Source organism: Esox lucius, chromosome 14, assembly GCF_011004845.1.
Source record: "Esox lucius isolate fEsoLuc1 chromosome 14, fEsoLuc1.pri, whole genome shotgun sequence".
In the NCBI taxonomy this organism is placed as follows: domain Eukaryota; kingdom Metazoa; phylum Chordata; class Actinopteri; order Esociformes; family Esocidae; genus Esox; species Esox lucius.
The window spans coordinates 208,619-224,674 of record NC_047582.1 but is presented as its reverse complement, the minus strand read 5'-3'; the positions used below and the strand labels follow the sequence as shown (position 1 = coordinate 224,674).

Here is a 16,056-nt window from a genome sequence, read left to right as displayed (position 1 = left end):
AAGATGCCAACCGGGATGCCACTGATGAGGCTGTATAGAACCGTAGCCCTGCAGGTACCAGAAAGGGGCAGCTGACCGTGCAGGTGGGAGAAGACGTTGCGGCGGTACAAGGGACCTGCCTTGAATATGAATGACATTTCCTGCACAACCAATATTGCTGCTAAACTACAGAACTCCATTTTATATTTTAACTCCTGCTATGTACAGTATTGTATATATGATCGTATTATCCTCTTAATATTCAATAACTATTAATTGCTGCAAGGTCACACTTATGTATATTACTGACATTCTAGCCCTTGAATATTTTGTATTGCATTTTGTTTATTTTGTAATTTTTCACATTCAAATACTGTGATTTTACTATATCTGATGCTGGACACATTTTCTTCACTATTTTTTTATATATAAAAATGTATGTGCACATGTGTGTTTGAAATAAATTGTTTAGATTTTATTCAGTTCTTTGTCATTTCTGATATGTCCAAAATTATTATAAATAAAACCTAATATTGGGGCGTGAGGCATCCCACTGAGTTTAGTGCATAAAAGTGACACGCCGCTGGCTAGCCGCCGTAGAGCTGCTGGTGAGCCGCTGATCAAGGTATTGTTGGAAGGCATTGTCATGAAAGCAGCCCACCAGTGTTTATGCTACAATTCAACCATCTAAACATGGTGTTCAAATCCTACCCTGGAGGAAGTACAACTTTTCCAATTTCACCCACCTGGTAAATCAGTCCATCATTAGAATGCAAGAAGAGAAAAGCAGTGGACTGGCTTCAACATTTCTTTAAACAGCAGTGCAACTTCAGCCAAAGCAAATTGCAATGAGCAGACAAAACTGTTTCCCATACAGTTCCACCTCTGGCCAGCAGTCTTACCCCATTCTGCCGACACAGCAGCACAATGAAATCCCAGAGGAGAGCAGCAGAGTCCTTGTCCAGGAGGTCGTTGTTGCGGGCACACTCAAGGACTTTGTTTTGAGAGAACTTTATCACGTCCACCTTGTGGGTGTCATCCCTGCAAGAAAAAAAATCCCAATGCTTAACAGAACAAATGTGAGCAATCCAGACAGACAAGGGTATAAAGCAGCGCATACAAATTAATACTAAGATCAGTTTTTTGTTTCTCTAATAGTTAAAAAGGTTTGTATTAATAGTGTTCAGTCACAAGATTGCTCTGACAGTCTGGCAGGCAAACATTGCTAAAACATAGCAGCTAACACTGGGAATTCTATGGAGCTAGTGCACAAGCAGGTCAAATTTTCTACTTTTAAATGCATGAGTGTTAAGATCACCTCACAAAACATTAAAAACAAAGATATGCAAACACACTGCAAGTCTTAGGCACTTGTGACCCATATACAGCACCAGCAGCTTTATTTAAATCGATAAAAACAGTGGCATCCCTGCCGAAGCTGAACTTTAGGAATGCGTACATATACCTTGTGGAGAATCCATCCCCTTAAATAGCTACCAAAATGAAAGTGTACAAAAGGGACAATTATGCAATTGTTTGGAAGGTGAAAGAGCAGAAATGCTTAATCAAAGCGAAGTGGAGTGCTAATTTACCTAAATTACCGTTGGTTCTATGGGTGGACAGTGTAGCGTAGTGCAGCCAGTACAACACAGAATCTTGTCACAAATGCACCAGTAATAATATAAATGTTTTCCCAATGTCAGGTAAACCATTCCTACTGTTTAAATGACCCACCATTGACAGTCTGGGTTGCTGTGGAGAAGGTTGGATTGGTGGGTTTTTCTCCTTTATTAACTTTGTTATTCATTTAGCTAACGCAATATGTTTAAAAAGAGAGGTTTAGCTAGCCTCAATAACAAGCAACAGTAGGCCATTTGAGTTGGTTGCATCGGTGTAGACGAAAACAGACCATGTCATTAATTATAATGATGACATGTAGATATTAATGCAAATACAATATACAGCTCTGGAAAAAATTGAGACCACTGCACTCTCTTCTTTCCATTTCCAAAATGTCGAAAAGGAAGGTTTTGAGTGAGGAACAGACGTGTTAAAATTAAGACACCACTGCAAATTGAATGCTTATGTTCCTCACTCAAAACTTTCCTTTACAAATTTCTTAAAAAAAGGAAAGAAACATTTTCAGTGGACATTTTTCCTAATGTTTTCCGGAGATGTATATGTGGGTTAGCACAGCCAGTGGAAATGGAACTATGTGGAATTTTGAAGTATAACTGGTAAAAGTTGCTGACTTGTTGATTGTGGGCAATGGAAGGAGACTTTGTTCTGCCGCCAAGTGGGCATTCCCATGTACCGTGACGTCACGTGAAAACTATCAATTGTGGGATGGTAAGCTGATCTCATATCTGTGGTTATATGGGCCTCACCTACCCCTAACTGGGTAGCAAACTAAGCAAAGCTTAGGGGTAAAACAGTAGTTACAACCTAGCCTAACCTTTATCTCAATCTAGGAAACTAGTGTTCGGGGGTGAAGGGTAAAAGGACAAAAACATCTTACTTCAAAAGTGGTCCTGGGAAGGAGCGCAATTCGGACTGCTCCGATGTGTCCTGCAGCATTGTCTGTAGTAAAAATTCAAGAGGGTTGAGACGAACACTTTACAATACCATTCACTGGTCACAATTTGATATTTAAAAAAAATAAATAATCTGATAGTTGATAATACTGTTTGGTAACACCTGGTTTATAAAAGCATAATTATCTATGCAAAATGCAGTCTTACGTAGTTAGTGTGCAGCCCAGGGACTGTAATACATTGCAACTACAGCAGAAAAATATACTGCTCAGCAAATATAATTTGCAAGGCAGAACTGTCACATGTTCAGTTCTGTATTAACCTGACACATGAGCTGCAAGTGATCTGCCTTATCCTCCAGTTGAGATGATTTGATTCCATGTTCATCTGAGTTCATTTGACTCCTTGTGCACATGTGCTAAAATGTTGATCATAGCCGAACACCTGGTCACAATAAAAGCTATATAAAGCACTATTAGTGACAACTGAACTCTGGCAAATTGAGGGTTGGGTTCCCAGGTTACCTCCATATTGTGGATCTCCACTAGAGCAGGCTGGCCAGCTGATGGGAGGTTTGGAAGGACCTGGATCAGATGACCCCCGGGCCCAAAGCAGGCACAGCGGTGCGGTACAGAGAACTTCTCTGGAGTGACAGGACGAGGAGGAGCTGAGGGATAAAGGGAGAATGTCTTTAACAATCCAGACTCAGCAAAAACAAGTTTCCCAATTCCCATTACTCCAGATTGTGAGTAACGAGATATAGCATAATTTTAATATTCAGTGAATAATCTGATCCCAAAAACCCCAGACCAACTAGAATCACTAATAGGACTGGTTATGTAGGTAATAGGGATGTTCCACTCGCTCAGGTGGTTTTTCCGGTGAGTTGATTGGGGGAGAGTGAGATGTTAAAATTGTTGACAAGCGTAAATGTTTAACAGTTAGATCAAAGCATAATGACTGGTTGCATTAATTCCACACAAAAAAAAAGACCATTCTTTTTTTCTAGTTCAAATAAATGCAATCACAATAACTCCCATCCAAAAAAGGAATGCATGCAAAAGCACCAGCAGAAGGTAGGTCCTATAATGCAAAAATACCCCCCCCACGGAACTCAAAAGGCAAATTTGCTCTGAAGCTGGCAATTAATATCAATAAAAATATTCCTACGCTGCTCAGTGGCAACCCAAGTGCTGTCGTCTGCCTGGTAGCCAGAAGTGTAGGGGTACTGGCTGAAGCTCTGTCCCAGGTCGGTCTGCTCTGGGTATTGTCCATAGGAGTAGTCCACAGGCAACGTAGACACAGTGGGGTCATAAACTGCTGTCAGGTCAGGCTGGGACCTGTACACCTGACTCTACATGGCAGAGGGGGTAAATGGATATCATTAAAGGGTTTAAAAAAGAAGTACAACGCACAAGAGATTCACAAAAAAAATTACCCCACCCACCCACCCACACCCACCCACACACACCTGTTGTGAGCGGGAGCTGAAACTGCTGTGTCGACTGTGATGGCTATGTGAGCTATGCAGACTGTGGGCCGACTGTTCGCTATGGACACTCCGCCGATCAAAATCGTCGCCATACAGGTCCCTCTGTCGCCGGTAATCATCGTCAAAGCTGGCGTCATAACCAGGATAGTATCGCCACTGGTCATCATAACCCTGTGGCCTAATCCCAGACAAACTCCTTTAGATCTGAACATTTAAACAATTAATTTCTCTAAGACTTAAAAAGCTCAAATTAACTATTCATTTTAGAAATGCATTTACTTATACGGAAAGCATTAATGAAGAACACTAAAATGTGCGGAACAATCTGGTTCCATAATGTGGTTTAGTGTGGAACTCTTGTGTAATTGGTTCAATCCATGCCTGGGTCTTACGTAATCCTCTACTCATCTGTCATATTTGACTTTATTTCACTGAAGTAGTATACATACAGTCATGTGAAAAAAGTACATACGCCCCCACGAAAGTTGTCTTTTTTCCCCCTATAGATTTTGATGTACAGGTGCTGGTCATAAAATTAGAATATCATCAAAAAGTTGATTTATTTCAGTAATTCCATTCAAAAAGGGAAACTTGTATAATGTATACATTCATTCCACACAGACTGATATATTTCAAGTGTTTATTTCTTTTCATTTTGATGATTATAACTGATGAAAAACCCAAATTCAGTATCTCAGACAATTAGAATATGGTGAAAAGGTTCAATATTGAAGACACCTGATGCCACACTCTAATCAGCTAATTAACCCAAAACACCTGCAAAGGCCTTTAAATGGTCTCTCAGTCTAGTTCTGTAGGCTACACAATCATGGGGAAGACTGCTGGCTTGACAGCTGTCCAAAAGACGACCATTGACCCCGTGCACAAGGAGGGCAAGACACAAAAGGTCATAGTTAAAGAGGCTGGCTGTTCACAGAGCTCTGTGTCCAAGCATTAATAGAGAGCACATTAATAGAGAGGCAAGGGAAGGAAAAGATGTGGTAGAAAAAAAAAAAGTGTACAAGCAATAGGGATAACTGCACCCTGGAGAGGATTGTGAAACAAAACCCATTCAAAAATGTGGGGGAGATTCACAAAGAGTGGACTGCAGCTGGAGTCAGTGCTTCAAGAACCACCACGCACAGATGTATGCAAGACATGGGTTTCAGCTGTCGCATTCCTTGTGTCAAGCCACTCTTGAATAAAACACAGCGTCAGAAGCGTCTCACCTGGGCTAAAGACAAAAAGGACTGGACTGCTGTTGAGTTATGTTCTCAGACGAAAGTACATTTTGCATTTCCTTTGGAAATCAAGGTCCCAGAGTCTGGAGGAAGAGAGGAGAGGCACAGAATCCACGTTGCTTGAAGTCCAGTGTAAAGTTTCCACAGTCAGTGATGGTTTGGGGTGCCATGTCATCTGCTGGTGTTGGTCCACTTTGTTTTCTGAGGTCCAAGGTCAACGCAGCCGTCTACCAGGAGGTTTTAGAGCACTTCATGCTTCCGGCTGCTGACCAACTTTATGGAGATGCAGATTTCATTTTCCAACAGGACTTCGCACCTGCACACAGTGCCAAAGCTACCAATACCTGGTTTAAGGACCATGGTATCCCTGTTCTTAATTGGCCAGCAAACTCACCTGACCTTAACCCTATAGAAAATCTATGGGGTATTGTGAAGAGAGCAACCTGGGCTCTCATAAAACCTGAGCGGTGCCACAGACTGATCGACTCCATGCCACGCCGCATTGCTGCAGTAATTCAGGCAAAAGGAGCCCCAACTAAGTATTGAGTGCTGTACATGCTCAAATGCTTTCTTAATATGTTCATACTTTTCAGTTGGCCAACATTTCTAAAAATATTTTTTTTGTATTGGTCTTAAGTAATATTCAAATTTTCAGAGATACTGAATTTGGGATTTTCATTAGTTGTCAGTTATAATCATCACAATTAAAGAAATAAACATTTGAAATATATCAGTCTCTGTGTAATGAATGAATATAATATACAAGTTTCACTTTTTGAATGGAATTACAGAAATAAACTTTTTGATGATATTCTAATTTTATGACCAGCACCTGTATTTTTCCCAATCTTCTTTATAATACTGCTTCAACTGTGTCTTGTTTGATTGCTACTGCACATACGACTCCGCTTCAAGTTACTCAAGATAATTTAGATAGGATTGCCATCTGGGCTTTGAGTCGACCATTCCATAACCCTTAATTTCTTCTTTTTGAGATATTGTGTTGCAGCTTTGTGTTTTTTATCCTGTTGATGGATCCATGGTCGGTTCAGCTTAAGCTTTTTGACAGATGGCCTCACATTCTCAAGAGTGACCTGGTACAACATGGTTGACTCAATGATGGCCTGTTAGCTCTGAGACAGCAAAGCAGCCCTAAACCAAACTGCCACCACCTACATGCCCTGTAGTTGGTATGAGGTTCTTCTGCCAATCGTGTTGTTTTGTGAGAGTTGAGGCTTCTTCCTTCCTGACCAACGATGTAGGACGTTTGTGAGATCTCTTTTTGACAGTTGACTCATGCAATTCAACATTAATTGTGGCAAAAGAGGCCTGCAGATCCTTTGATGTTAACCTGGTGTCCTCAGAAACATCTATGAGCATCTTTCAGTCATCTCTTGAATTTGCATGAATTTTATGGGACAACCTGTACCATGTAGAATTCCAGTGGTCTTGTAAATGCTGTGCAGGACAGTGAAATAATGTATTTCAATAATCTTTCTTCAGAGGGCCTTGGATAGGTCTTTTCAAACCAAACGCTCCCAAGATAATGTCTATTGAGTTCAGTTGTCCCAATCATTATTTACAGATTCTAATTTAAGATATTTGTGATTGTAAAGTTAAGGGTATGCTAACCTTTTGCATAAGGAAATTGTATTTCTGTTTATTTTAATTGCATAAACGTTAAAATGTGTGGGTGTGATTTGCTAAATTGCTTTACCCTTATTAACATGGTTGGAAAATAGCTCAGATATCCATGTGTCCAAAAATGAAAAACTTTCCAGGGGGCGTACTTTATTGCATGTAAACACATACATACATATAAAAGGAGTAAAAAGAAAATCAGCATTGAATACCTGGGGGGGGCAGCAGGATACTGCTGGGCAGGCTGCTGGTTGTAGTAAGCAGCCTCTCTGCCCCGGTATGCCTCAGGGTGATAGCTGTACCAGTAGTTTTGGTCATAGTAGTCTCGGTAGCGGGGGTCATAGGCACCTGCTGCAACGTTATAGGTGTCCCATCTGCTCCGGTCTGGACAGAGACAGTTGGAAGCCATCAAGACTGTCTAATGCTAGCGAAGACTTTACTTTACAATTGTATTCTTGTTAATGACTTGTTAATACGTTTTTCTATAAGATGTTGATAACCAAGAAGCGTGCACACTTGTTTAGCTTAAGGGCCACGCTTGATTTTGAAATTGTTCACAGGGCAGCACAGACTGGTATTCAGCCATCAAAACTGTTTAGCAATTTGTGAGGAATAACTATCTATTTGCAACAGCTCAGTGGCTTTCATGTGTGAGCGTATCTGAAGTTCTAGACTGGGAGACCACTTCACTCCATTAAAGTACTATAATTGTCTGCCCAAAATTCTGTGACAAAGGGTCTTACACAGGCTGTAGACGTCTGCATTCTTTGCTAAACAACTGCAAAGGATTACCATTGTAGTTAAGTTACACACTTTGTCAGGTATACATTTGGCTTTACACAATATACAGATTGGCAATAACTATTATCCTTGACCCACCAATTAACTATCACTTAACCTAGTCAGTACCTCCATACTGGTTTTTGTAGTACTCTGCATAGTAGTCATCATAGGCACTTCGGTTAGCTCTGTGATAATCTTCTGGTGGAAAACCTTGCCTGGGGGAGGGGAGGGCAGACAATAGATGAAATAGGTTCAACCAACCAACCTACAGTTACAGACGGGCCTTACCTAAAACTCTGGACCCTAAAAAGCAAATATGCAAATGCATCCAGCAGACAAGTTTTCCCAATCCAAACTAAATGAATGGTGTGCAGGAACTTTGACAACTAGTGTAACAGTCAAATAAAAAAAATACACAAACACATGCATTCAGTCACTGCACACGTGCACACTTCTCCACAGTACGCATTGGCAATAAAGTATTACTGTTACAATTGTTACTCTGCCCTGACCTGGAGGAGGGTCTGTCTGAGTACTGGCTAGTTCTGGAGCTAGGCCTCTCCGGTTGGGGCTCTCTGTATGGAGGGTAGGCCGGGTTTGCTCCATCATATCGGCCATAGCGAGGGTCCAACCTCCTGTATGGGTCATCCTGAGGGAAAAAATATACTGTCAAAATGGTTCTGGTTGTCTTCTTTTACTTGAGCAATACTTTGAGATGACACTAATTTCTACACACAAAGCACATGCCCCACAAAATACATTAGAATCACTACAAACCCCTCAATTTGGCAACAGATTGGAAAAATACAGCATTAGCATCAACATCAACAGCTATCATACAGATATAAATGCATATAACATGTAGCAAACAAGACTGAGTAGAGAGATATGTATACCTGATAATGCTGCTGCGCTCTGGGATCCACAGGGGCAGGTGGGAATGGAGCTGGAGGATATAGTGCTCTGCCATCTGGGTACTCCGTGTAGGCACCTCCATAATACCCCCCATACCCCGGAACCGGAGGAGGGGGGCCGTAGCCCTGCTGGCTCCCCAGGGATGAGGGAGGTTGCAGTGGGTCAGCAGGGGATGGCTGGGCCCCAGGTAGTCCTTGGGGGGTGGGTCCAGTTCCTGATTTAGGGGGATTGGACGCAGGTACACCAGGTACAGGATAAGCAGCTGAGGGTGCATTCCCCCTGGCAGGCACCTGTACTTGTGGTGGATACTGCCCCTGGGAGCGGGGTCCTCCACTCAGAGGGGCTGAAGGGGCTTCAACTTGACCTAAGTGCCCAGGCTGGGGTACCACAGATGGTGGCTGTTGAGTGTTTTGGGCCGCTGGGCGGGGAGTAGGTTCAGCAGGTATGTGTGCTACAGGAGAGTCCCCTTCACCTTTCGCCCCATGTTGAGCATCTTTGGTGACCTGCAGGTAAAACCCAGGGGCGTTACTTGCCAGGGGTGGGCCCTGCTGCAGGGAGGGAGGTGGCTGCCCAGCTGCTTGGTTTGGGATCTGCGATTGGTGCATAGAGAAATCAAGCAGCTCGTAATTTGACTGTTGATCATGATTGGTAGCAGCAGGAGCAGCAGAAACATGAATAGGAGCCTGTGAATTAACAGGTAGAGAAGAGTGGCCGTCTCCACCCATTGATTGGCCACGTGAGATAGGAGGACGGGCGGGCTGAGACTGGGACAGTGGCGGTGTGATCTCTGGTTTAACCCCTTCCCGAGCCAGATTAAGGGGGCTTTGACTAGAGGTGGAGCTGAAGCTCATTTGTGTGGGAGGAAACAATGGGTTCTGATGGGAACTCGGCCGAGGGCTGGGCTGGGAGGCAGGTGTTCTGACAGGAAGGCTGGCCTCCCTGGGGCTGATCTGATTAGCTGAGAGAGCAGAGTTGCTGGGAGGAATTACACTGTAGTTGGAAATGGGTGGGGCAATCAGCACAGGCTGGTGGAGCGATTCAGAAACTAGAAGGGAGGCGTAGCCCAGAGCAGTCTGTGGGTCAGAAAAATCCCCCTCACTCACCTTAGGAGGGTTCTCCAGGTTCTCTGTAGGGTGCGGGGAGGGCAGAGAGCCATGGTGAGGGGCTTGAAGGTCCAAGGGGTTATCCTCAGGCGGCTGGATAACCTCAGCACTGGGCTCTCGCAACGGGGCAAGGACCGGAGGGGCGGCAGGGGCCAGCAGAATGTTGGCTCCCAAGCTGGCCGGATCCTGCTGGGCCCACAGGGTAGTGGCGGGGCTCTCGCACGGCCTGTGGGCAACATGAGCCCGGGATGATGGCCTGGAGAGGGACTGGCTCAAAGGATATCCTAGAGGTGGCACCCCAACTCCAGCTTGGGCATGCCCCACGGCCGCTCCATAGATATTCTCCACGTTGTCCGGGGGCTGCTCTAGGTTTCCGGGCAGAGAGTCCGAGCCTCTCTCCACTACCATCCGTGCACGGTCCACCTCCACTGGGCGCACTCCGACAGTGTGGGAGCGCACAGGCTCGAAGGAGGAGTTGGCGCTGGCCTGGAAAACGCCGGTGGGCTTGGGAGGGCTGGGTGTCGGGGGCTGGCTGGGGTACACTCTCTCTGAGACACGGTGTCGAGCAGCAGCTGCGTCCCCGGCCGGAGAGGTGTCAATCTGTTCAAAGTAGCCACCTGAAGCGGCTGCCAAGTGTACATCCTCAGAGGGTCGGGGGCTTTCTTGCTGGATGAAAGTGCCAACTACTCCCTGATGCCGGCGTGGAACTATACCGGTGCCGCTGCTGTGGCTCATGTTGCTGTAACTGGAAGAGACACTGGCGGAGCGCATGGGCCGGGAAACACAGTCTGGGGTCTCCAGATTGGGGCCAACCTCGTAACGAACTCCTCCGTGGGCAGCTGCTGCAACCGGGCTGCTCTGGGGCTCGCTTGGCAGGACCTCCTGGTTGGTGACACACTCCAGGTTTTCCACGTGGTCAAATTGGCCCTCGGTAGGTTTCGGCTGAGCGGTATCTTCAGCTCCAGGAAAGTTATTATCAAACATGTAGGGTGGTGGCTGGTCAGCTTCTAGGGGGGGGGCTTGGTAACCTTGGGGGGCCTCCACTCCAGCCAGCAGATGGGCTTGGGGGTTATGGGAAGACATCTGCTCATGACTGTGGGAGGGCTGGAGCCCATTCACTGTTCTGCCTCCCTCCCCGGCAAGGGTTTCCTCATTCTCCACATCGCTGCCTTCGAAAAACATGGAAATGGTCCCATCTGCAACGTAGGGGACTGGTGCAGGGGCCGATCCATGATGAGATCCGGCAGAGTCTGGCCGATAGTGAGAACCGGCAGAGTCGGGGCGAGTCAGGCTAGGGCCAGCACCCATCTGATGATAGGCCAGGTCCTGGGGGGGTTGGTTCAACCTGGATTCCTGTGAAGCTGAACTTTGGCTCAAATAGCTCTGATTCTGGAAATGGGAGTCATGTTGCTGTAATCCATTTGCATTAGCCAGGTTGGACCACTGGGAGCTAGGTGCCTTGTCTGGTTGCTGGGGACTAGGTAGGGTCTGTTGTACAGGAGGGGCGCCATGAGGCGAGGGTATCTGTGCAGGGGTGTGATAAGTCATGGGCAGAGGGTCACTAGTGGGTTGGAAATAGTTCTGAACAGACGGAGGACGACTCCCATGGTCGTGGCCCCACTGAGAGGAAGCGGCAAACACAGGCGGGAAGGGCATCACACGAGGTGGGGGCTCACCCCTGTGGTCCGGGGCATGTGGTGCTTGGCCGGGCACAGGGGCCGAGGCCATGGGAGGAGGCCTTGGGGTCATAGAGGGTACTGGCACGCTAGAGTTGAAATAGCCCTGCTCTGCACTGGGGGATGCATGGTCTGGGGGGCAGAGGAGCGCTCCAGGGAACGGGGACATACCACTATGAGGGGTAAAGAGGCTTACCCCTGGGGTAGAAGATAGTTGTGGGTCAAGAGGTGCAGCCCCAGCCTGTGCATCTTCCAGTGGTTGTGACTGGTGAAGCCCCTGACTCATTCCAGCCTGGGGGTAGGTACTGGGAGCCATGTTTTGAATAGGTTGAGGGCTGCTACTGGGTGCTGCAAGTATAGGGGCATTTTGTCTGCCAAAAGCAAAGGGGTCTGTCATGGGCTGGGCAGGGGGTGGTTGTCCCGCCATGGAGCCTGTATTTTTATGAGGCCTCTGTCTCCGGAAGGCATTGGGCCCACCACTGGCCTGAGGGGGTCGGGAAACACCTGGGGGGCCGGGCCGGGGAGGGGGCTGCATGGCTGCAGTTCTGAAAGGTCCAAGGACCAGGCCACTGTAGTGACGTCACTGAAAGGGATGAGCTTAGATGTGGCTGTCGGTAGGAGAGAAAACACATTATGTTAAGTATGGCACATTTGTGGGATAGACCCGCCACACCCATGTTTGCTCCATATTGTTTACCTAACCGTCTTGAACAGTGTGGAAGTACTATCGTAAGCCTTAGAACAGGATGAAGATTCTAGAAGATTGTGGCACTTCACAAGAAAAGGGTTGAGTTCCACAACACAAGCATCACCATTTGACTTGACCAATGCAAAAACTACATCTCTGCAGTAGTCCATTGTAGACCCAAGAATTTAGCCACCTTTCAGACATAGTACAAGAAATGCAGACATTCCTGAGTAGCTTAAGGATTTATGGAACAAAGACCCTTAACCCACAAAAGCGAATAAAGTGATTGCGCATAGCTGATGAAACTGCATTGTGTGTCATTAGTACTCTCAACCTAAAGTAAATATAGTGGCAGAAATAAAATACATTATACATTTGAGCAAATAATACAACTAATGTATATGATTATTCACATTTCCATATGGACTGTATTCCTTATAAAAACCTGTAAATCCTTAGCTATATTCAAAGGCTACAATGAGTGAGCATATTGAGTTGGGATTTGTTTACTTGTATAGCCATTTCATTTTAACAAAGCAGTAGGTACACTTCCTTGGTTACTGCTATTACTTCCTCATTCAAAACCAGTTAGAACTCAAAACTAAAATCTTACCTCAGAATTCAATGCTTTTAAGAGAATACAGAACTCGTCTCAAACGACCTGTTTGGGGCTCTGTGATGGCCACATCAAAGAGCTCCGACTTTCAGATATTCACTGACATAAAGACTTGATCTCGTTCTTTTTGAATTCCCAGATATCTTAGGTATTCTTTAGCTTAATTCTGTCAATGTTTACGCTGTGGAATGTTCAGATAAAAATATATACTATGAAAATATACTATGAACAAACATGCTTCTCTTGACATTAATAATTAGTAATAGTGTCAGCTCTTTTTCATTATATTCCTAATTGCAAATTTCTAGAACGTTTAGCAAATGAATGTGCCCTGTGTGCGTCATATGACACTTGTAACTGAAGGAGTATGAGGAGGGATTAAAAACGTCAATTTGCGAGGAGCAGAGCTGAAAACCGTCAGACCTAGCTTTTGTTGTAAGGCCACTTCGCGGTTTACGCTAGCCACCGTACTGTACTCCACAACATAATAGTACCCTAATGACATGAAAGCTAGCGTTAACCGTGCACTAGACATAAGGCCTAGGTCGGAACACATCCGGCACATTACAAATCGGACACTTCAATGCTAACGTAGTTTTACTTAGTTACCAGTTACTGCGTTACCAATCGTTGGGAATAGTTAGAACATTCCCCGGATAAATCTCTAACGTCAGTGAGTATGGCGTATCAACGTTAAACCGAACTGCATTCTTCTAGACGCGCCGTTAGCTGCTAAGCTAAACTACTTTAACATTCACGAAAAGTACATAACTACTATTAGCTAGGTGATTGAACACGCCACGCTAGCATTTAGTTAGCGAGCTAACATTAACCTATCTAGGTATATTTGCATCTGAAGTCCCTGATTTATCCCAAAGAAGCCGACTAAAACAGACGACAGTACAATAAATACGATCAAAACCAACAGGCTAACGTCCTGTCCTTTTGGTTTACACTTCCCAACGAACTTAACTAACGTGTAGTTAGGTAACTAGCTTTGTTGACCATTTTGCGACCACCAACGTTAGTTAATAATGGACACTCGCGAACGAACGGCCGCGTTACTACATTTAGCTAGCGTTGCTAGATCCATGATTACTGTACCGTGTTCACGGATTAAAAGACATGAGTACAGTAAGTAGCACATCAAATGAAATCGATGATCTGCTGTCTGATTTATTTAACCAGGTGATAATATTATTAAACAATATTAGGACCTTAAAAACTCGATAGTCATCTCGTTCAGATACACGGATATCTAGTTACCCAACAACGTTACCGTAACTATAACAAGAAAATAACAAATCAAGACCCAGAGTATCCTTTCGGACATAGCTAAATAACGTTAGCTTAGATAGCTAGCTAGTAACTGTAGTGTAATTATTCACTTGATCATGACTGACCGTTAGCTAGTAAGTATATTCTAAATAACCAACATGTTATTACATAATTAACTCTTAGCTATGAACAACAAATAGCTTACCTCCTTGCGATATTTTAAATAATTAAGTATGAAATTCTTACAAATTTGCAGGATAGTGAGGCTGACACACAGCCGCCATCTTCACAAAACACATCCTACTAGGCTACGTGTACCCGCAACGTCACTCTCAAACACGGTTGCGTCACCAAGAGCGCTATATACACGTATGGTCACTAACTTCGGTATACAAACTTACATTATTTTGCCGTTTAGTAGGTCTATACGCATTTGTCTTCGGGTTCAGTCTTTGCATGGAAAGAATGAGATTTTAGCTCAGCTATGATATGGCACTTTTGCCATAGTCAGAAACTCTACTGGGGGTCATTGGGAACCCCCTCGCCTTATGAAACCGGTAAAAGGTCCTAACGAACAAGACCAATGTGTTTGGGGAGTAGACTTCAATCGATCAGGTGAACTTTTAAAGGGGAATACGGAAAATGTGTGTAGGTCTCAGAAGCAAGAGGGGTTCGAGCTAGCGTTAGAACCATATTGCTAAGTTATTTATGCATAGTCACGGGATGTTGTGTTAATCAGTGGGTACTTGTTTTGAGATGTTGTTTGTTGCATCCGTTCTAGACAGTGTTGGCAGCTTTTTGTGACAGTATCGGCCACTCACCCGCAGACTCCACTAAAAAAAAAAAAAACGTACAAACTCTATTTCTTCTATACAACCCTACCGGTAAATCAACCCGCACAGACCCATTTTTGCAATGTGGTACATTTGCAGAAAGAAAGTTGGTGGCGTTACATAAGTGTTCCTGAATATAAAATAATGCCCACGCGATTGGTCAGTTTGTAGACATACTGGTTTGACGCAAGGTTCGACGCTAGCTGTCTTTTATTGACATGACGTCATTACGTTGAGGCGTGTACATTACGGTGTAACGTTCCAACTTCATCTCAGAGTCCGAGTGATTTCATTCTAAATCTTTTTTCAAGATTTAACACTAGGTTCAGAGGGATCATGCATAGATATAGAAAACAAAAATGTATTTGCTTCGACTACATGTTGAAAAAGCAGTCTAGTCTGATTAAGCATAATAATAATGCTGCTTATTGCAGTTACAGTATAGTTGATCTGAGCTCTACATGGTAAAAAGTGAAACATGACACTCTTTTGCACACGTTTATACAGGATTACCGTTTATGCATTTTCCATAGATTCAACATATTACACAAATGTGAGCAGGCTGTGTATGGTACATTGTATGGTGGACCTGTGAACAACTACTTCCGTGCAGGCTAAACTGTTCTATAGGTCCTTGCAGTGACCTGTGGGTTCTGCTGTGCAGATCTGACCAGTTTTCATGCAAATCATTGTGATTTTTCTTGCACTGTTCAATTTAATAGCAATGTTCCAGAAAGTTGAACTTGGAAACTGGAAGTCTTGAGTTTTCTATAGCCTATTGCAGAAAGATAACACGTTTTACTTTGCACCACGTAGAAGTCAGGTCAACATCGGTTTACAGAAATATTAATTTCTCTGGCGGTGCCAATAGAATAAATTACTGGTAAAACAGGTCCAAAAGAACACAACAGACATTATTGAAAGTCAATTAATGGAGTCCAAAAGCTTAAAGTTAATGGTATAACCTAAAATACGAAATACACAGTTAAACGATTTGCCAGTTAGACAATTAACTGATAGTGCTCCACCTCCCTCACAAGTTCCGGCTCCTTCCCCCACAGAGAGGTGACGTTCCACGTCCCCTGAGCCAGCCCCAGCCTCTTTTTTCCATTTCGTCCATGAATGTTTCAGTGTCTTCAAAATCATTAAGCAAAAACATGAATCGAGAGAGAGCTTCTTGTTCTTCCTCTACAGTTGAGGCCTCTTTGTACATCTCCACAGCACCCAGTATTTTTTTATCATTCAGGGTGAGGACATGTACCCGATCTCTGAAGAGG

The 16,056-nt window shown here is 44.4% G+C and overlaps 1 protein-coding gene across 8 annotated transcripts in view; it reads right to left on the bottom strand.

Moving 5' to 3' along the window:
• The window catches only part of sec16a (SEC16 homolog A, endoplasmic reticulum export factor), a 91,187-nt gene extending 76,700 nt beyond the window's left edge, over window positions 1-14,487 (bottom strand). For 5 of the 8 annotated variants that reach the window (XM_010864553.4, XM_010864554.5, XM_010864555.4 and 2 more), the window contains exons 1-10: window positions 14,152-14,260; window positions 8,567-11,972; window positions 8,183-8,319; window positions 7,797-7,885; window positions 7,100-7,271; window positions 3,985-4,183; window positions 3,684-3,867; window positions 3,038-3,180; window positions 2,498-2,559; window positions 882-1,020 (exon numbers count right to left, since the gene is read on the bottom strand). In XM_010864553.4, coding sequence (XP_010862855.2) covers window positions 882-1,020; window positions 2,498-2,559; window positions 3,038-3,180; window positions 3,684-3,867; window positions 3,985-4,183; window positions 7,100-7,271; window positions 7,797-7,885; window positions 8,183-8,319; window positions 8,567-11,899 — 4,458 coding nt within the window. In that variant the 5' untranslated portion in view covers window positions 11,900-11,972; window positions 14,152-14,260. Of the gene's footprint in view, window positions 1-881; window positions 1,021-2,497; window positions 2,560-3,037; window positions 3,181-3,683; window positions 3,868-3,984; window positions 4,184-7,099; window positions 7,272-7,796; window positions 7,886-8,182; window positions 8,320-8,566; window positions 11,973-14,151; window positions 14,290-14,347 lie in introns of those variants that run through there. The other 3 variants (XM_020044757.3, XM_020044755.3, XM_010864551.4) reach the window with 3 other exon arrangements.
• Between the last annotated feature and the right edge of the window lie 1,569 nt (window positions 14,488-16,056).